At 35.8% G+C, this 21244-nt stretch overlaps 2 protein-coding genes and 1 pseudogene across 6 annotated transcripts in view; 1 reads left to right on the top strand and 2 right to left on the bottom strand.

Annotated features, from left to right (window-relative positions):
• Nucleotides 1-1131: 1131 nt before the first annotated feature.
• On the bottom strand, nt 1132-9292 carry LOC119584889 (intraflagellar transport protein 52 homolog). 3 transcript variants are annotated; one of them, XM_037933601.1, is made up of 12 exons: nt 9049-9292; nt 7086-7159; nt 6708-6838; nt 6184-6401; nt 5718-5859; nt 3749-3851; nt 3442-3621; nt 3191-3304; nt 2335-2463; nt 2113-2208; nt 1746-1904; nt 1132-1475 (listed from the first exon to the last, which is right to left on the bottom strand). In XM_037933601.1, exons 2-12 carry the CDS (start codon nt 7098-7100, stop codon nt 1446-1448), a joined length of 1317 nt encoding a protein of 438 aa, XP_037789529.1. In that variant the 5' UTR covers nt 7101-7159; nt 9049-9292; the 3' UTR covers nt 1132-1445. The 3 variants fall into 3 exon arrangements, with proteins under 3 accessions (XP_037789529.1, XP_037789465.1, XP_037789604.1); XM_037933537.1 differs by lacking the exon at nt 9049-9292 and adding an exon at nt 8878-8984; XM_037933676.1 differs by lacking the exon at nt 9049-9292 and adding an exon at nt 8878-8891 and having other exon boundaries at nt 6708-6834.
• LOC119575856 lies at nt 7133-17267 on the bottom strand (annotated as a pseudogene).
• The window catches only part of LOC119584571 (E3 ubiquitin-protein ligase ZNRF1-like), a 151243-nt gene continuing 141965 nt past the window's right edge, over nt 11967-21244 (top strand). For 2 of the 3 annotated variants that reach the window (XM_037933403.1, XM_037933288.1), the window contains exon 1: nt 11967-12118. The gene's annotated coding sequence lies outside the window, so the exon portion shown is untranslated. Of the gene's footprint in view, nt 12119-12248; nt 12520-21244 lie in introns of those variants that run through there. The other variant, XM_037933347.1, reaches the window with a different exon arrangement.

Here is a 21244-nt window from a genome sequence, read left to right as displayed (position 1 = left end):
TGTCTTTAAAAATATGGTGATCTGTGCATTTATATACAGGATGAACAGTATTTTGTAGACTTAGCAGGTAGTTTCTTAAGTTTAAGAAAATGATGGAATTTTACAAATCCCAACAAAAATATTGCCTCTAAAAGTACATTGGCAAAATAACAAAAGTATTGCCTTCCATAATGAAAAATAGGTTGTGCTATAGCTGTCAAAAGATCATCATTATGGCATAAAGAAGAAAATCCTTATTATTTTCGCCAATGTCTGAATAATTTTGGTAGAAGTAACCGATTCCGTCATGACATAGTATAAGGGCTTATCCTTTTTTTTATTTCTGTACATATAATTTATTTGAAAAAAAAGGACCTTGTTGACAACAATAATAATATATATATTTTTTAAACTACCTCAATTTCTATTTGTATGACAAATTAAATATTCAAAATCCCCTACAATGGCTGTGCTTCTAAGGCACATGTGACACTGGCCGTAGATAGTGGAATCCCTCAATGAAGGACTTAACCTGAAGCCACTGGGGATGGCATGCTTGTATATGCTATGCCCACTGTGAGTTTAGTTTATTAACTTTTTTTACACAGATGGCTCCACAAGTACTTAGTTATAATGAGCCAATTACAAGTACTACCTATCTCACCTGTTTACCCTTTTCCTTGATTTTCAGAGATATTTTTTGTTTATCTTATATTGCTATTAGTAATGTCAATAACATTATCATAATTATAATGTCTATAATAATAATAACAGCATCACTATTGATAGCATTAGTAAAAAAAAAATTGATTACTTGGTGGCTAAGCACCTGTGGAGCCATACATGTATAAAGATATTTCATAACACAATACTACAGTGAACACTACATTTTTCCAGCAAAATAAGTAAATAAGTAAAAAAAAATAATAATAATAATAATTTTTTTTTTTTTAATCTGTACTGTTTTTTTGTTTTCTTTTCTTTTTCAGTATAATCCTGAGGCTGACTAGAAAATAACATTTAATCCCATAATTCGTATACCTAACTGTATTTTTTTTACACTTCTAATGTCTCTGTAGTATTGGTTTTCATACTTATATTGGATTTTTTTTTTTTTTTTTTTTTTTTTTTTTTTTTTTTTTTTTTTTTGTATTTGTATTTGCATGCCCTGGGCTTTAAACTTTGCGTGGGTCTCCCATAGAACCTATTATTTTATCTGATAATCGCTACTTCATACAAATATTAAGCTAGACTTGCGATGATATTAAACTATATAAGTGGGATAACCATTCTGTTCACACAAGGTGTACACAGTAAAAGAAGTATTCAGTTAACAAGACTTGTGTTGTGAGAAAACTAATAGAATCAAATAGAGGTTGACTTCAAGAGATCTGCTGTGACTAAACATATATATCACATGTTACTATGGCAATCAAGGCTGAGGTACGATGTTTCCTCAAAGGTCCTCAATCCATGTTAATGAATGCTTCAGGATCCTGTAAATTGGGAAAGCTTTGTAAATACCAAGAATCCTATATATTACTGAAAACCTATTATTATTATTATTATTATTATTATTATAAAAAAAAAAACATAAACAGTATATTTTACAAAATTTACAAAACTTCAAGTATAGTTAATGAATTATTGTTACTACTATACAACAGTTTACATAGCAAAAACTTTGAATCTATTTTATATATGATTCCAAAATCAAAACAGAACTTTTATAATTACTACAAAATGAGATGGGAAAGTTAACTTACCTGATTCAGCTTCTTGAATTCTACAATCTGCGTAAAGATGTATTCAAGAATGTACTTAGCCTCCCTGGATGTAGGTGGCAGCTTTGCGGTAACTCCCAGGATATCTCCACACTCCCTCACATAGTACTCCAAGTCCTCATCTTTACACTTGTTTGTAACCTGCAACAAGAAGAGAGTGTAAATTTGTTGAATTACTAGTCTATGAAAGTGTTTTTCTTTGGTAACAATTTATCAGCTGTACTGAAGGAACAATAGAGTATCTCATACTCTGTGAAAATCAGTAGCAAAACATTCAAGGCAACAAAAGAGTTTGTGGCATACAGAAATTTGTATTTGTCCACCATTTAAATTCAGCAATTATACACACCTGTGCCAGTCTTGACTTCTCAGAGCTGAATGCCTCATCTAAGTCATACAGCTCTAGAGACGGGTGTGGCAGTTCTCGAAATGAAGGAGGAAATACCTATGGAAATGAAAAAAAGAAAAAAAAATGTAACATCAATCACAATTGATCAAAATGAGCATAAAAATAATATTTAACTTGACTGAATACTTCATTAATAAGACTATAAAAAGAATAGAAACTTACTGCAGGCTGTAGTGGTGGCAAAGGTGTCTCAAATTGAGGAGTTATGAGGCGAAGTGGTTCATGTTTCACATTGAGTTTGCCGTAAGCTTCAATAGCAGCAGGAACAAGTTGCATGTCTATTGAAGTCAACTGAAAAATTGAATAATAACTTGTTAGGCTGCCTCTTTCCCCATTAAATGATAGTGCTTTTCTTAAAGAATAACCCATAGTCAAGAAGGCCATCAGCCAACTTCATGCAATACAGGTGATTGAAATCTGATTAATAAAACTTCCTTTCAAAACCTAATACAATCCTCTCATTTATGGCTTACCTTGAGGACAGAAAAAAAGGTTATAAACAACATCAAAATTGTCAACTAAGCTTCAGTTTTCATTTTTATATATGATCTAAATCAGAATTCTCTCTTTCTTAAGGTAGAAAACATGTCATTATTTTATACTCTACCTGAAAGGCAGAAAAAAAAAACATTTATGAAATTTACAAAAATCTATGCACATAGAGACTTTAGACATTTTTACTGACTGTATCTAAGCAAGTCTTGTCCAAGGAATCACATTTTCTAAAAATAATTTTATGTCAATTATTAAATGAAAAAGTAATATATAAACCTACTGACTGCAACAACTTACATTAAATACATTAAATTTTAATATTTTGGTTAAATCATGTACAGTTAATAGTACAAGTTATTGTGTTATTTGGCAAGATATCAATACACTACTCTTGTCTTAATTTATATGCTATTGCCAAACTTAGAACAAAGACATATGTAACTACTTGTAGGTTACATCCAGAAGATGAAATGGTTGACTTTGCCTATATTAATATCTGAAATGAAAAAACTCAAACACCTGCCTTTGTATGAAATAGTTGTGTGTAGTCTGTTGGTACTTCCTCAGACTCCTGAAGACATGTCCTTAAACCATCAGCCAAGGAAGCTGTGTCGGGTGTCATGTTGTAATCAGATATCTGGAAGATAAGAAAAAAAAAAAAATTATAAGAACATCACAAAAATAGGTACACACTACATATCCCCATTACTAGTTCAAGACACTACATCAAACTACAAATAGCAAGCAATAACATCTGCACAGCATGCTTCATACCTCAGGGTCGTCGGCATCAATCTGATTAAGCTTGAAATCAGTGGCAGTGAGGAACTGAAAAATAACATCCTTTATCTTGCTGTTCTCTTCACGATCTATGTACTGATCATTGAACATATGGGCAGAGCCTAACACTGCTACACGTCCATGGCTTGAGGGTTGTTCGTAGAAGGCACACACCTTAAAAATGCATAGAAGGAAAATATGTTACCAGATGATCTCTATCTTTGAATTACAACATCTATTTCCAGAAAAATCAAGAGTTCTATGTATCTACACAGTATTTGCATCAGAGTCAGATATTTACAGGTCTGTTAAGAGGAAACGAGATGCTCCCAGTAGAAAGCACAGCAACAGCTGGTCGAGCAACATTCAAGGTACATCCAAATGGATACACAAATGACATGGACCTGAAAATAAGAGTTCTCGTATAAATCTAAAGTTAAACTGTAAACTATAATTTATAGTGTGTAATGATTTCTGTGTGTATGCATGACTATATGGGTAGATAGGTAGATAGATACACAGATAGAGATAGATTGACAGATAGACAGACAGATATACCACACAGGTTATATATATATATATATATATATATATATATATATATATATATATATATATATATATATATATATATATATATATATATATATATATATGTGTGTGTGTGTGTGTGTGTGTGTGTGTGTGTGTGTGTGTGTGTGTGTGTGTGTGTGTGTGTGTGTGTGTGCGTGTGTGCGTGTGTGCGTGTGTGCGTGTGTGCGTGTGTGCGTGTGTGCGTGTGTGCGTGTGTGCGTGTGTGTGTGTGTGTCTTTATATATAGAGAGAGATGATATGGAGTCTGCACTAGAAAAAGTCTATAACCATCTTGATATGCAACATGACAACAACAAAAAAAAACACTTATGAAGAAAAAGTTATTATAACACTGCAAGGGGGAGGCAAGGAGTTGACAATGCAAATGAGTGTTTGTGTGGACCAGCCCTACAAACCACAATCCCAGGAGATTTACCACTCAAGTAAGCCTAATATCCAGGTTTTGAGCCATGCAGGCAGCGAGGCTTCTAGATCCATGTTTTTCAGAATGTTATTTGAAATTTTGAATAAAGAGTTTTAGCCTTCAATCTGCTGTCATAAGTAATAAAATTGCCTGTGAGATACAACCTCAATTTCATGCCCAAAACAGAACAGACTGGGTCACAAATAGAGTATTGCCTTGAATATGATTTCATAATTAAATTTATTTTAAAGTATATTAAATATTACTTGTATACACTAAAAGGCAAATGATCTGTGTTTATCCTTAACCCATAATTGACGGGTAGCATTCATAGTGGCCTGGGCCTCGCTGCCGGGGGCTTATATCGTCGCCAGAGCATGCGCGACCACTCATCCCAAATACCAGCATCCCATTCCGTTTCTTCGTAATACTACGAAGATATGTTGTATTTTCAATTTTCATTATTTTTTACAGTCTCTACTTGCCAAACTTCCTGATAAATCGAGACTGAAGGGTATTTTTGTTGTTATATAGACTCCATAGTTGATCATTATTCGGTCTATAGTCCGAATAAAATAAGCAGTGTGTGGCATCATGGAGTTGAAATTGTCGGTTTGTTGCATTTTTTTTGTTTGTTGCATGGTAAAAATGAGAAAGTGTTAGAACCGACTTAATCACACTTTCACTGGCAAAAAAATAATCTTTTGCCGTGATTGTAACAAATAAAAACTCATGGCATGTCCATGCATACTCTATGGCATGTGCGTACGTGCCCCCGGCAGATGGTCCCGCCATGCCATGGCATGTACGTACATGCCACCCGTCGGCAATGGGTTAAGGCAACAAATGTGAATGGTATTGCTCAGTGCCCAGCTAGATCACGACGGAATATTACTTGCAGTTTGTATTATGCCTGCCTCTGAGTCAATGATATAAGAGAGAACCAAGTGGATACAGGCATTTCACCTGACTTAGGGGACATCTCTGAAGCTGAATTTAATTTATAAATGCATACATATAAGGGATGATATTCTCACAACAAATAATGTTAAAGCAGATTAAATGCTTAGGAGGCTTGTATCTTGAAAACCCTTCTATGGCATTCAAAATCAGAAAAAAACAGTATAAAATAATAATAACAATAATAATTAAAACTATGAATAAAATTCCAAAGTGAAGAAGAAAACAAGACTCCTCCATCAAAAAGGAGAAAAGAAATCTATATCACTAAAAAAAAAAGCACTGCAAGAAGAGAATTTTAAAAATTTCATACCTATTTGTGAGCGCATCGTCCAAGAGCAAGCCAGGAAGATTCCGTCCAGAAGCCTCTAGGATGGCCCTGTTTAATATGCCATTTGTAATGAGGCATTCTTTTGGATGGAAATATTTGTAGTAGCAAGTACGCACTACTGAGTCTGCAAAGATTTATCAGAATGAGTAAGTTAATTATCAGCATTAGTTAATTATCTGCATTTTTAAATCTCTATATTCTAATACTTCCGATTAGGAAATCTTAACTTTAGGTTTTCTTTGATGTCTATGGCAGCAAAGAGATGGTTATGACCCTATATAGACTTAAAATAAAAAACATCTTTAACTACCTTGAAACACTTATTTCAAATCAGAGAAATAAAAGTCTCATTAAATGTATAATGTACATATTCATTTAATATTACTAGCTAATGCAAAAATCACATTACACAAAAACAACTTTTAATAGTATGTTGGAAGGTATTTACCATTATTTACAGCAATCCCATACTCCTCCAAAAGGAAGTTTATGTTAGAATTGGCCTTTTTCTCTCCTCCCTCCTCAGCCAATACAAAAAGGCTGCCTCCTTCATCCACATGCCGCCGTAATATAGCAAACTGTCCTTCCGTGAACCTCTGTCGAGGACACGCTAGCACAATCACACCTGCTTGCCCGACACTTTCTTTGTTCAGTTCATCGCGGTTGCTTTGAAAAAAAAAGAAATAATCTCATTAAAAAATACTCTTGCTGATATCTTCTCTAAGAATGTCAAATATAAATGGAGAACTAATTAAGTAATGATCTGAGGGAAACTTATACCTGCTTTCAAATCTTCATGTTATAAAGATATTTGCATTATATTTTTAAAAATCTAATATCTACAACTTTAAAAACTAAAACTTTATATTCATAAAAAATAACAATACAGATGTTAGTCTGCATAAGCAGACACATACCTAGCGAGCCCTATTCATACATCTTGTTTTAACTTAGTGAACTCCCAGGACTAACCTGATAACCTTCCACTGCGTCTTGAGTTTACGGAGAAGAGTCTTGTAACCATCACTGAGCCTAAAGAGTTCTCCTTTGGACTCGTCAAACAGAATGACACTGTTCCGCTCCTTCATCTCTAGGCCTGCTTTCTGGGTTAAAAGTAAAGCACGATGGTCTAACACCTACCTTTCTATTAACAAACTTGAGTCAAGATAGCAAGTCTATTATTCTGAATAAACAATTGTTTCGTGAATTGTTTTCCTAAAATTATTCTGATATCTTAAAAGAATAACAATATGATTTTTTTTTTCCTTTAAATATATTTTCATTTTTATAACATACTTTCAAATATCATAACTTATTACATACAAATTTTTAAACCAAACATATACTCACAACTGTAGGAGCCATGGTTGTGTAATAAATCTGTCTGATTTAAAGAGTCAGTGTTCTTGGATGATCCTAGAAATCTGAAATGCAAGGTAATATACATTTACAACAGAAATTATTAGAGATAAAGAAAAACAAAACATATACTTTAAAGTATAGGATCTTAAACTGGTATTAGCATATATATAAAACACTATTTTAACATAGATTTATCTGATATTTTGGCAAGTTTCCTGCTACTTCCTGAAATTGATAGTCACCAAAGGACTCAGTTACTAGTTACTAGAAAACTTTAAATTCTATCTGTACTGCTATTAGTATTGTTAATAAAATTTGAATACCAACAACAATAATAATAACAATAATGATAATAATAATAATAATAATAATAAATAATTATAATAATAAATGATGATAATAATAATAACAACAACAACAACAAGAACAATAATGATAATAATAATAATAATACAGTTATAATAATAGCAACAACAACAACAACAATAATACTAATATAGTAACAATATTAATGACAATAGTGTTAATAACAATGATAATGATAATGATAATAACAATCATCCTAAATATGATACTAAATATAATATGATACAACAGTAATAAAAAATACTACTACTAATAACAATAACAAAACAACAACAACAATAGCGACAATAATAATAATAATAACAATAATAATAATAATAATAAAATAACAATAATAATAATAATGAATAACAATAACAATAATTATAAACAATAACAAAAACATTAACAACAGCAGCAGCAATACTGATATTTGGAAAAAAAAGTCATCCCAAAAAATGCAAATAAGGTGAGGTCAGATAGGCCTACTAATTGTAGGGTCATTTGTAAACATAATTCACAAAACAAAACTACAATGGAGAGTATAGGTACCCTGAGGCAATGTCCAAAAGAGTTTGTAAATGTATGAATTATACCAGGGTTACTTCTGGGTATAAATGATAAAAAAAAGCTAACGTTAACCCCATTACTGAATCATAATTTCCCTATCAAATTACACATTCACACAAAAATAATTAAAGTAAAGGTTTGAAATAGGACTGCACAAATATGGAGAAAAACTGACTGCACAAATATGGAGAGAAACTGTGTTTACACTAACACTTTCAAGTATGGAAAACAACCTGCTGTAGGTAAAGGGAAGACCCAATAACATTATGGATTAGTGTTCATACAGCAAAGTTCACAGTGTATATAGTGCCAAGATTGAGCTTGTTGACCCTCCTGGCATTTAAACAAAGTATGGAACAAAACTAGACTCTTTCTATCTCAATATATGTGGGCAGAAGTTTGCTGACCTTTGCCTGAGTGTAAAGTGTAAATGTTACTGTATCTTTTCATGCAGTCCTATATCTGAATATTATATAACAAACTACTTTTAAATGTTGACGGATCTCTAATGTCAACGAATCTGTCCTAACTGCAAGACCTAATAAAACAACTTCGCAAAATTTATATAAAAAATTATCATATCGATCTTGTTTTTTTCTTCTTACTCTGAATGAGAGTTTTAATTTTTTATATAGTAATAATCTATGGTATATCCCGAGTATCTTTTGTATAAAATTGCCGTAGTGATGATACCGCTTTTCGGTCTTCGTGTTTGTTTACAAGGTTGGAGGAATGTCACAAATTTCCTGATTCATCTCACCATTCCCAACTCTAAAACTCTCCCCTCCTCACATAGCACATTGCCAAATTACACTAAAACAGACGCGAGAGAGAGAGAAAAAAAAAGTTACCATACCGACCGTACCTTCGAATCTCGTAGTGTTTGTTTACAGTGTTGAAGGAATGTCAAGATTCGGGCAACAATTTCCGACCTGCGAACCATAACATCCCCTCGAAAATCCGTCCCTCAGAACCACTTCCATGTTCTTCTTATTTAAATGCGTTATTGCAATGTTATTTATTCACTTATACTCACCTGTCGTTGATATACTAGGCGTATTGAAGGTGAATATGCAAATATTATCTGTGAAAGCGTTTTGAATTTGTAAAAATAATATCCAACCTGGGAACCACAAAACAACTGGAATATCTACACCTCAGAACTACTTCCATTTTTTCTCGCTGATATTTCCGCTTTTTGAGATTATACATTTCTTCTTCTCTTGAATTTCTAAATATTTGGGTAGATAGTTATTTAGTCATTTGAGAGTGTCGTAAGCCGTTCTATATACTGATATGCAAAGTCTGTCTCATAAATGCGGAAGAAAGTCTAGTAAATATGTCCTTCGTCAGCAATAATGACGTCGTCTAGATCGTATCCAAAAACATGTGATCTTAATCAGATAACAGCGACATTTAAACTGATAAGCGAAATATCACGTTCAAAGGATTTGCATAATAGTGTATGATACCCATAGTCTTATAGCAGCTAAATCTACTTAATTTCTGACAACATCTATATGTACAATTACATAACATACAGTAAAATTCAAGTCTAATAACAGATCACATTGCATGGCAATAACCACACGGAGTGAAAAAGCATATTGCCATCCTGATAAGAACTCACTCACGACGAAGTAGACATAATGACAATACAACAACAATTACTACTACTACTACAATTACTAATGATAATGATAATAATGATAAAAATACTACTACTAATGATGATGTAATGATAATGATCAAGATAATAATAACAATGATAATGATATTGTTAATGTTGATAACAATAATAATGATGATAATAATGATAGTGATGATAACAGTGATAATGATAATAGTATCATTACCACTACTACTACAACTACTGTTTCTACTAATAGTAATACTGATAATAAAGATAATGATAATGATAGTGTTAACGATGATGATGATGATGATGATGATGATGATGATGATGATGATGATGATAATGATAATAATAATAATAATAATAATAATAATAATAATAATAATAATAATAATAATAATAATAATAATAATAATAATAATAATAATAATAATAATAATAATGATAATAATGATAATCACAATAATTAACACCAACAGTAGTAATAATAACAATTATAATAATGATAATATCAGTAACAATAAAAGTGATAATAATGAAAATGACAATAACAATAACTATAATATTGAAAATGATATTCATAATGATAACAACAATAATGATACTGATGATGATGATAATGAAATTCTTATTATTATCATTACTAGCACTGTTGTTGTTATCATTATTATTATTATTATTATTATTATTATTATTATTATTATTATTATTTTTTATTATTATTATTATCATTATTATTATTATTATTATTATTATTATTATTATTATTATTATTTACTATTGTTATTATTATTATTATCATCATTGTTATTATCATTCATACTGTTATCACCATCATCATCATTATAATTATTATCATTATTATCATCATTATGGTTACTACTGCAACTACTAATGATAATGATAATGATAATACAATTATAGATAATGATATTAATAATAATAATAATATATGGATAATAATGATGATGATGATAATGTAGTACTAATAGTAATAATAATGGTAATAATGGTATAGTTATTATCATCATTGTTATTGTGATATCATTATGATTCACGTTATTATTAACATTATTGTCATCATCATTAGCAACATTATTGTTATTCATTATCACCATGCGTAGTAGTAACAGTAGGTTAGTATTAGTATTAGTATTATCACTATCATTATTACTATTATCAACATTATTATGATTATTATTATTACTATTATCATTGTCATTATCATTGTTGTTATTATTAGTAGTAGCAGTAGAATTAGTATTGCTATTTTGCCATTATTACTATTATTATCATTATTATCATTGATATGATCATCCCTATCATTAGTATTCGTATAATTTTTGTCATGTCGTCATCAATATGTTCGTTATCATTATTGTTAGGAGTAATGAAAACAACAATATTAATTATAATGGTAATATTGATAATAATAACGAAGGTGATGATAGTGATGATGATAATGATAACGAAAACAGGGTAGGTGTCACGAATATGATAATGACAATAAAACATTAAAATAGATAATAATGATAGCAGTGATAGTGGTAATGATGACGAAACTATAGCCATTGTAATGATGATTCTGAAAAAAAATGATACTAAGTTGCCAATGATAATTGATAAGTGTGATAATAACAAAGATAATAATGGTACAATGATAATAAACTTTGATAATGGTAATACTGATAACCAAGTTAATGGCAATAATGAACGCAGATATCATAACAATGAACTAAATAATGACTTACGGTAATGGTGATGATAATTAATGATGTTGATGATGATGATAACCATAATCATTATAAACACGAATTAGAATGATTTGAATGATATAGCGATAATCTAATGACAACTATCAATTATTATGTCAATGATGATAAAGTTCACAACGACAATTATGACACCACTTATGATAAACTTTTATAGTGTGCGCCTCTTATTGAAACATTATAAAAAAAATATGATGACAATGTGATGTGATAATCGTTAGTGTAGATGTTAATAATGTTTGTGCGAATAACAATGCTATAATAGCGACAGTGACAATGATAATGGCAATAACAATAATCATCAAAGTTAACAATAATGATGGTAGTTATCTAATATCGGTAATCGCTATCATCATTAGTGATAATAGCTATAATGATGATCTTAAGTTATGGGACAATGGCAGTAACGACAAAAGAGTATGATGATAATAACAATAATGATGAAGAATAATAAGCCAATGAGCGTGCAACAGCAAGGCAATGATAAACGCAACAATAGTGATAAGATGACCTCATAGGACTCCCGGGATAACACGCAAATCTGGATCCGCTCTAGCCGCTCGAGGTTGCCGTTGGGTGCGCCATGTTTATTTTCGAGCAGAAGTTGTGGTTCGTCCTGTCGAATTATCCGTTCTTGTGAAGACTGTCGGACTGTCTCCTTGTATGACTGGATTTTAACTGGAGGAGAAGTCTTAAAGGTAAGGTTAGAGGCGCTCTTCCCTCCCTGGATATATTGTAAGTGGCTGATAGGAGAGAGGGCCCCCCCTCCTCCTCCTCAATAAGGAAAAAAATACATCTACGTCTCCCGCAGGAACTATTGTATTTTGCGATTTACGATTTGTGATCGCGGGAGGGCGTGATGGGACTCTCGATGTGACACGCGGAAGGGAGGCGATTTTTTGGGGCGAGGGATTGCCAATGACGCAATAGTGTTAGTGTGTGTAGTTCCTAGCATCGTCTTGGCTGGTGAGGGAAAGAGTGAAATAGAGTGAAGTATCGCCCCCTTTTCTGTTCCTCTTTTCACCTTAAATGGACTTGGGGTGCAGTGATAAGCGTGGTTTCGACGGGATTTCGTTGGAGAGTAACTACGAGTGTACAGGTGTGTGGTTGTTAATGAATTAGTGAATGTATTGTGTACAAATTGGGAGATGATGATATTTTCTTCCAGTTCATAATAACCTCTCTTGAATTCTGTTTTGTTTTGATGTGCAATGATGATGGGAATTATAGTTATTATGTGTTATTATTATTAGAATCACAGGACATCAGTAAAAGATACACAAGCAATGAAGGCCCTTTGGCTGGCATGAGAAATATGTGAGGTGATAATAGTTACTAGCACTTGTTATCTTGATTTGCAGTTGGTTGGGTCATGGTGACTATAGATTTGTTTTAGAAGTCTCCCATTTAAATACCCATGCAACATTTATTTATTTTTTTTATTCAGAGATGTGTTTGTTTCCATTGTGTTGTATTTTTATCTCAACCCTCATTTAAAAGTAATGTGTGCAAGTTAGATTTGTTTGTAATATATTGCCTCTTAGATGTAGGTAAAGCTATAAAGTAAATATGTAGACAACACCTCTGCATTGGCATTGCTGCCATACCTGTTCGCACTCTGGCTAAGGCCAACAAATCTTCACCATGTATTATCTGTCAAGAAAGAGATTGTAGACCACCCAGGTGATTCACTATCAAAGAAGGAACCAGATAGTAAACTGTTACCAGAAAATAAGAAATGGAAGTTTGTTAGCCCTTTAAGTGTAAAATATGGAGGCCACGACAAGTGCTTCAAGGTCCATCACTGTCTTTTTGGTTTCACATAATAAACTGTGCATCACATTTTGCAGTAAATTCCAAGTTGATTTAGATAAAACATAGCCAACATAGATATAAAAATAATCCCAATTTAGAAGTTAGTCATGTTCAAAACTTTGCTAGATATAATTAGATTTTCAATATTATCAAATAAATAAATGCATTGCTGGAAGAGAGTGAATAGATGAACAAGCAAGATATATAAGAAATGTATTCTTATTACAAAATATATATTTAAAAAGTAACAAAATAGATTAATGGAATAAGATTTTCAATTTGTCTTCCATCATAAATTACTGATATATTGATTTAATGAGATGTTTATGATGATTATAAGTGTTATTATGTAGCTTACTTTCTTACTTTCATCTTTTATTTTTCTTCTTTCTTTTTTTCTTTCTTTCTTTCTTTCTTTCTTTCCTTTTTCTTTCTTTCTTTCTTTCTTTCTTTCTTTCTTTCTTTCTTTCTTTCTTTCTTCCTTCCTTCCTTTCCTTCCTTCCTATCCCACTCCACCTGGTAATCTTCTAAACATAGTTCATATAGGCCTATGTTAGTAACAGCAATGAGCTTCTGATTGAAATACTACCAGAAAATTTACTTTTTGCTTAATTGATTTGTGTTTTAGTGTAGGACAGTGGATAGCCACACACACACACACACACACACACACACACACACACACACACACACACACACACACACACACACACACACACACACACACACACACACACACACACACACACACACACACACAAATTCATTACCTTATTTATACACAGGCATAGATATGATCAATGTAGTTGTGTTGCTTTATAAAAAAAAGTATGAAACCTAAGGTTTGGATGTAGTTTCCCTTTTGATAATTAATTGCATTACCACTATTTGTGTTCATAATTAAATTTGATTCATTATGGCACTGAAGTTTATGAGAATAAGTGCTCTGTTTTTAGCAGGTACTTCAGTCTCTGAATAACTCCTTTAAATGATCATTAATATTGAAATTATTACTCACTTTTGGTTGCACTTGTAAAATCATTTTGTGTCATGAAAATCCTTTAATTTATGAAAGAGGATTAGGGATACAAAAAATTATCTATTTGTTTGAATTGGTATGATATTGTAGTTTTCATGTAATTTTAGTGACATTGATATTCATTTTGAAATAGATCTCAGTATTTAGTGTTTTTTTCTGTTCTGTTTTTCTGAGGTTTTAGCTTTTAAAGCATTTTAGTGGGTGCTGTTTCATGTCTTCTGTTGCTGTGACTTTTTAAGAATACCACTTAAAAGTTATTATTTCATACTTGAAAATGGATGAAGCAAATTCCAGATGTATGATAATTTTTGGAATTTAGTAAATGTGCCAAAGAGGACTGAGATGTTAAAGATGGAACTTTAGATATTAAAATGAATGATATGACAGTCTGTAGAGGTGTATAGATATAAAGTGTAGGGAGTACAGAAGTTTAGAATTTTGTCTCTCAAAACCTTATTCCTACGCTTTCTAATTAAGCTGTTCGGGGGGAAAGAATGTGAAATGCCTGATACTAGAAACCAAAATAAATCACAGCAAAAGCTCCAGCTACTCTGAAATCATTGCACCAAAATGGCACCAAGTATTCTTAAATTAATATATGAGAGTATAATTTGGCACTCTATTTAGGTTTCTCTTTTACTGCAGCAGGCTTCTTGCTAAACTATCATTGATTCTGTATATTTTGCCAAGAAAGCATAGAGAAAGTTGTATTTTTTTTACCTTCCCACTGATATATTATGCTATCCAGAGGTGCAAATATAATGTCATTGAGAAATGTAAGGAAATTGAAGTGATTATCAATTTCATGGATTATTTAATTATTATTATACATTTTGATAGTATTTTTTAAGTTATGTATATAAGTATGAAATGCATGATATAGCTACATTTGGGATGTAAGTCCTCTCTCTCTTTCTCTCTCTCTCTCTCTCTCTCTCTCTCTCTCTCTTCCTCTCTTTCTCTTCCTCTCTTTCTCTTCCTCTCTTTCTCTTCCTCTCTTTCTCTTCCTCTCTTTCTCTTCCTCTCTTTCTCTTCCTCTCTTTCTCTTTCTCTTTCTCTTTCTCTTTCTCTTTCTCTCTCTCTCTCTCTCTCTCTCTCTCTCTCTCTCTCTCTCCCTCCCTTTCCCTCTCCCTCTCTCTCCCTCCCTCTCCCTCTCCCTCTCCCTCATCCTCACACCTTGCCCCCCCCCCCTATGCCCTCCCTCCTCTGTCTCACCCATGCCTCTCTCCTTGGCACCCCCCCCTCTTCCTTTCTCTTATGACTTGTCCTCCGAATGATTTCCGTAGCACGTATGGAGCCTGTTGTGGAGAAATTTATTATTACAGTTTGTGCCCTGGCATCCATAGGCCTGGGTTTATTGATGTTGGATATTGAATCTTTATTGTGACTTGGAATGGGGGTTCTTATTTTGTTAATTTTTTTTTGTTCTTTTATGGATTGTCGTTGCTACTGTGTTTGCCATTACAGATAATTTGAATATTGTTTTTTTAAGTTCTTTTTCTCTTATATTGTGTTAAATTTTGTTATAGTATTTATACTGATATGAGTATATCAGTGACATTATTGTAAATGTTATTGCTGATTAAGTTCTCATGTTGAAGTTCTTATGTTGGTAGTAATGTAAATATTATTATCATAGATATTATTTTCTTATTTATTATAAAATAATTTTAAATTTTTTTAAAAATCATTTATCTAGATTTTTGAATATTCCTATGTCTCGAATACTTTGTTGTAATTGTATACACTGTTTAATAGGATTCTTCATTTATTAATGTCAAAGTTATTGTATTATATTCTTTATTGACAATTAATTGATGATGAGAGAGGCTAGTTTCTGAATGTATGAATCTAAACGAAAAAGTCAGACACATGAATACCGTAATTATAAGTTAAGAAATTAACAAGAGAACGTAATTATTGGGGGAATACTCCCCTTTTAATTTGGAAGGAAGAAATTTTGTTATTTTTGCCAAAACGGCCCTTCTGCTTATTTTCTGGGAAAATTTAAAATTAAATAAAATGATTTTTTAATGAAGGAGAATAACAAAAGGGGGCCCCATTTTTGCTTGGGTTTTTTTTTTTTACTTTTTTTTTTATTAGGGGGGGAAGGGGGATTTTTTGGTTTTTAATTTTTTGTTTTGTTGTTGTTTTTTTGTTTTTTTTTTAAATTTTTTTTATTTTGTTATTTTGTTTTATTAAAATTTGGGGGTTTTTTTTTTTTATTTTTTTTTTATTCCCCCCCCTTTTTTTTTTTTTTTTTTTTTTTTTTTTTTTTTTTTTTTTTTTTTTTTTTTTTTTTTTTTTTTTTCCCTTTTTTTTTTTTTTCTTTTTTTTTCTCTCTCCTTTTTTTTTTTTTTTCCTCCTCCTTCCCTTCTCTCTCTCCTCTCTCTCCTTCCTCATCTTTCTCTCTCTTTTCTCTCCTCTTTCTCTTTTTCCTCTCTCTCTCCCCCTTCTCTCTCTCTCTCTTTCCCTTTCTCTCTCCTCTCTTTTCTTCTCTCTTTCTCTCTCTCTTTCTTCTCTCTCTCTCTCTCTCCTTCTCTCTCTCCCCCTCTCTCTCTCTCTCTCCCCCCCTCCCCCCTCCTCCCCCTCTCCCCCCCCCCTTTCCCTTTTTTTCCCCTCCCCCTTTTCCCTCTTTCCTTCCTTTTTTTTCCCTTTCCCCTCTTCCCTTCCCTCTTTTTCCCTTTCTTGCCTTCCCTTTCCTTCTCTCTTTTCCCCCTTTTTGGTTTTTCCCCATCCCCTTTTCCGTTCAACCTCTCCTTCTTTCCCCCCCCCCCTCCCCTTTTTTCTCCTTCTCCTTTTCTCCCTCCCCCCCCCTTTTTGCTTTCCCCCCCCTCTTCTTTTTTTTTCTTTCCCCTTTCTTCTTTTTTCTTTTTTTTCCTTTTTTTCTTTTTTTTTTTTCTTCTTTCCCTTTCCCCCTCCCCTTTTTTCTTTCCTTTTTTTTTTTTTTTTTTTTTTTTCTTTCTTTCTTTCTTTTCTTTTCCTTTCCTTTTTTCTTCTTTCCCTTTTCCCTTTCTTCTTCTTTTTCTTCCTTCTTTTCTTTTTCCTCTCTTCTTCTCTTCTTTCTTTCTTTCTTCTTTTCTTCGTTTTTTTCTTTGCTTTTTTTCCTTTTTTGTCTTTCTGTCTCTCTCTGTCTGCTTCCTTTTCTTCTTCCCTGTCTCTTCTTTTCTCTTCTCTCTGCCCTTTCTTCTCCCCCTCCTCCCCTCTCTCTCCCCTCTCTTTCTCTCTCTCTCTCTTTTCCTCTCTCTCTCTCTCTGTCTCTTTCCTTTCTTCTCCCCTTTCCTCCCCCTTTTCTCTCTCTCTCTGTCTCTCCGCTCTCCTCTCTCCCCCCCTCTCCTCTTCTTTTCCTCTCTCTCTCTCTCTTTTTCTCTCTCTCCTTCTCTCTCTTCTTCTCTCTCTTCTCTCTCTCTCTTTTCTCTCTCTTCTCTCTCTCTCTCTCTTCTCTCTCCCCTCTCCTCTCTCTCTCTCCCCTCTCGTCTTCTCTCTTCTCTCTTTCTCTCTCCTCTTTTTCTTTTCTCTCTCTTCTGTCCCGCTCTTTCCCCTTTTCTTTTTCTCTCTCTCTCTTTCTCTTCTCTCTCTCTTTTTCTGTGGTCGCTGTCTCTCTCTTCTCTCTCTCTCTTCTTCTCTCTTTTCTCTCTCCCCTCTCTCTTCTTCTTCTCTCTCTCTCTTCTCCTCTCTCTCTCTCCTCCTCTCTCTCTCTCTCCCCTTCTCTCTCTCCCCTTTTCCTTCCTCCCTTTGTCTCTTCTTCTCTTCTGTCCTCTCTTCTTCTCTTCCTCTCTCTTCTTCTTCTTTTCTTCTTCTTCTTCTTCTTCTGTCTCTCTCTCTCTCTCTCCCCCTCTCTCTCTCTCTCTCTCTCTCTTTTCCTTCTTTTCGTCTTTTTTTCCCTCTCTTCTTTCTTTGTCTTCTCTCCTTCTTCTTCTCTCTCTCTCTTTCCCTCTCTCTCTCTTTTTTCCCCTCTCTCTCTCTCTCCCCCCCTCCCCCCCTCCCCCCCTCCCCCCCTCTCCCCCTTCTCTCTCTCCCTTTTTTTTCTCTTTTCTCCTCTCTTTTCCTCTCTCCTCTCTCTTTTTCTCCTCCCCCTCTCTCTCTTTCCTCTCTCGGGCTCTCTTTTTTCCCCTTTCTCTCTCTTCTCCCCTCTTTTTCTCTTCCGTCTTTCTCTCTCTCTTTTTTCTCTGTCTTCGTCTCTGTCTGTCTGTCTCTCTCTCTCTCTCTCTCTCTCTCTCTCTCTCTCTCTCTCCTTCTTTTTCTCCTCCCTCTCTCTTTTTAAATATCAGCAGTAGCAGTATTGAAAAGGAATGATTGCCTCAAAAGTGGACACGGATTCCAATTATTTCCAACCCTGTTCTCGATCGAAGGTCGGTATGCTAAGCCGAGTGTGTCCCCATCCTGCTCTCTGTCTTGGGATGTGCCGTGTGTGCATCATGGTTGCGTGTAGTGTACGTATGATATGTGTGCGTGTGATGTAGTGTGGGTTTGGGTGTACGTACGTGCTTAGATGTGCATTTGTGTGCGTGGAGTGTGTATTTTTAGAAGGTGCTTGTTTGTTGACAGCTGTTTATCATGCGATGCGGAGGTACTGGAATTGGGATGATAACGTGGTTGTTCTGTGTAGATAAACGAAGGGAGAAAGGGAATAGCGAGAGGCCTTGTTAGTATGTATGAAAGAGGACTCGACTTCTATTTTCAGCCGGGATTGCAAACCTGTCTATGCTGATGTTTGCCATTGTATAGCAGCTGCTGTCTGTCACTCTATCGATCTGTGTGTGCGTACGCCTCGGTCTCCTTGCATCGCCAGCTTGATTGCGGACCTGAAACGTTACGCAAATCATTGTCTTCCTCTTTCTCGCCGCAGTCTGTTGCCCACCTCGTCTTTCCCTTTTTCTGTCCTGTCACTTTTCTTGTCCCTCTGCCTCTCTCCTTTTTTCTCCTCTCTCCTCTTCCTCTCCCTTTTTTTCCCCTCTTCCTCTCCCTTCTCTCTCTCTCCCCCTTCCTCTTCCCTCTCTCTCTTTTTTCTCTCTCCCCCCTTCCCCCTCCTCCCCCTTCCCCCCTCCTCCCCCTTCCCCCCTCCTCCCCCCTCCTCCCCCTCCTCCCCCTTCCTCCTCCTCCCCCCTCCCCCTCCCTCCCCACCTCCTCCTTCTCCTTCTTCTTCTCCTCCTCCTTCCCCTTCTTCTTTTTCCTCCCCCCTCCTTCTCCTTCTCCTCCTCCCCCTTTCCCTCCTTCTTCTCCTCCCCCTTTTCTTCTTTTTTCCTCTCCTCCTCCTCCTCCTCCTCCTCCTCTTTTCCTCCCCTCCTCCTCCTCCTCCTCCTCCCCCCTCCCCCTTTCCCCCCCCCCTTTCCCTACCCCCTCCTCCTCCTCCCCCTTCCTCCTCCTCCTCCCCCCCTCCTCCTCCTGTTTTCTCCTCCTCCTCCTACTCCTTTTCCCTCCTCCTCCTATTTCCTTTCCTCCCCCCTCCCCCTTTCTATTCCCCCCTCCCCTCCTTCTCCTCTCCTATTCCTCCTCCTCCTCCTTCATTCCCCCCCTCCCCCCTTCTATTCCCCCCCTCCTCCTCCTCAAATTCCTCCTCTTCCCCCTTTCTATTTTCCTCCTCCTCCTTCTATTCCTCCTCCTCCTCCTCCTCCTTCTTCTATTCTTCCTCCTCTTCTTTTCCTCCCCTCCCCCCTCCTTCTAATTCTTCCTCCCCCTCCTCCTTCTCTTTCTTCCTCCCCTCCTCCTCCTCCTCCTTCCCCTCCTCCTCCTCCTCCTCCTCCTCCTCCTCCTCCTCCTCCTCCTCCTCCTCCTCCTCCTTCTATTCTTCCTCCCCCTCCTCCTCCTCTCCTCCTCCTCCTCCTCCTCCTCCTCCTCCTCCTCCTCCTTTCGTGTTCGGAGGTGGCACTCGGGTCCACAGTGCCATGCGGCGGCGGCGGCGGCGGCGGGTGCGAAGCAAGGCATATCAGAAACCCATTATCGCTCGGACACTTAACTTCATCGTTAACTTTATGATGCTGTTGCCGGGGTTAAGGGGAAGGAGGGGCTGGGGAAGGTGGTGGGGGGTTGGGGGAAAGGAGGGGAGGGGTGGGAAGAGGAGGGAAAACGAGGGGAAAGGAGAGGGGAAATGGGCGGGGAAGGGGGGGGTTGATGTCACCAAGACCCCTTTGGGTGTCAGCTCCATGTACATCGCAAACCGCATGACACGCCCCCCCTCCCCCCCCTCCCCCTTCTCCTCCCCCCCCCCCCCTCCTCCTCCTCCTCCTCCTCCTCCTCCTCCTCCTCCTCCTCCTCCTCCTCCTCCTCCTCCCCCTCCCCCTCCCCCCCTTCCCCTTCCCACTCATTCTCTTGGCACCTCGTCTTTTTTCTCCCCCTCTTTCTCGCTCATTGAGACCTTTCTCACTTTGGCCCATGTTACAGAGCATGAGAGGAGGAGGAGGGGGGGGGGGTAGAAAATGATGAGGGGCAAAATAATAAGGGAAAGGAAACATGAGTGAGGGGGGGGAGAGGGAGAGGAAGAGGAAGAGAGAGAGAGGGAGGAAGAGGAAGAAGGAGGAAGAGGGAGAGGGAGGAAGAGAGAGAAGGAGGAAGAGGAAGAGAGAGAGAGAGATGAAGAGGGAGGGAGAGGGAGAGTAAGAGAGGGAGAGAGGGAAGGAGAGCTAGGGAGGGAGAGGGAGAGAGAGGGAAAGAGAGGGGGGATATATATATATATATATATATATATATATATATATATATATATATATATATATATATATATATATATATATATAAAGAGAGAAGAGAAGAGAATTAGGACAGGCCAGACCAGGCCAGACCAGACTAGGCGGAACTAGAGGAGAGGGAAAGGAATGAGTGAATATATGCTTCCAAATTCCTATCGTTTCCTCCTTCTCTCGCCTATGTCTAGTGTTTCTCGCCGCCGTTTCTCCCGCTCTGTGCAACCTGTTTTCGTTGCAGGCTGCAATTTGTCAGGATGATTGCGTCGCCGATCCTGTTTCATTACTTG

This window comes from Penaeus monodon, chromosome 1 (assembly GCF_015228065.2).
Source record: "Penaeus monodon isolate SGIC_2016 chromosome 1, NSTDA_Pmon_1, whole genome shotgun sequence".
NCBI lineage: Eukaryota > Metazoa > Arthropoda > Malacostraca > Decapoda > Penaeidae > Penaeus > Penaeus monodon.
The sequence above is the reverse complement of the archived record's forward strand: the minus strand, read 5'-3'. Positions and strand labels throughout refer to the sequence as shown.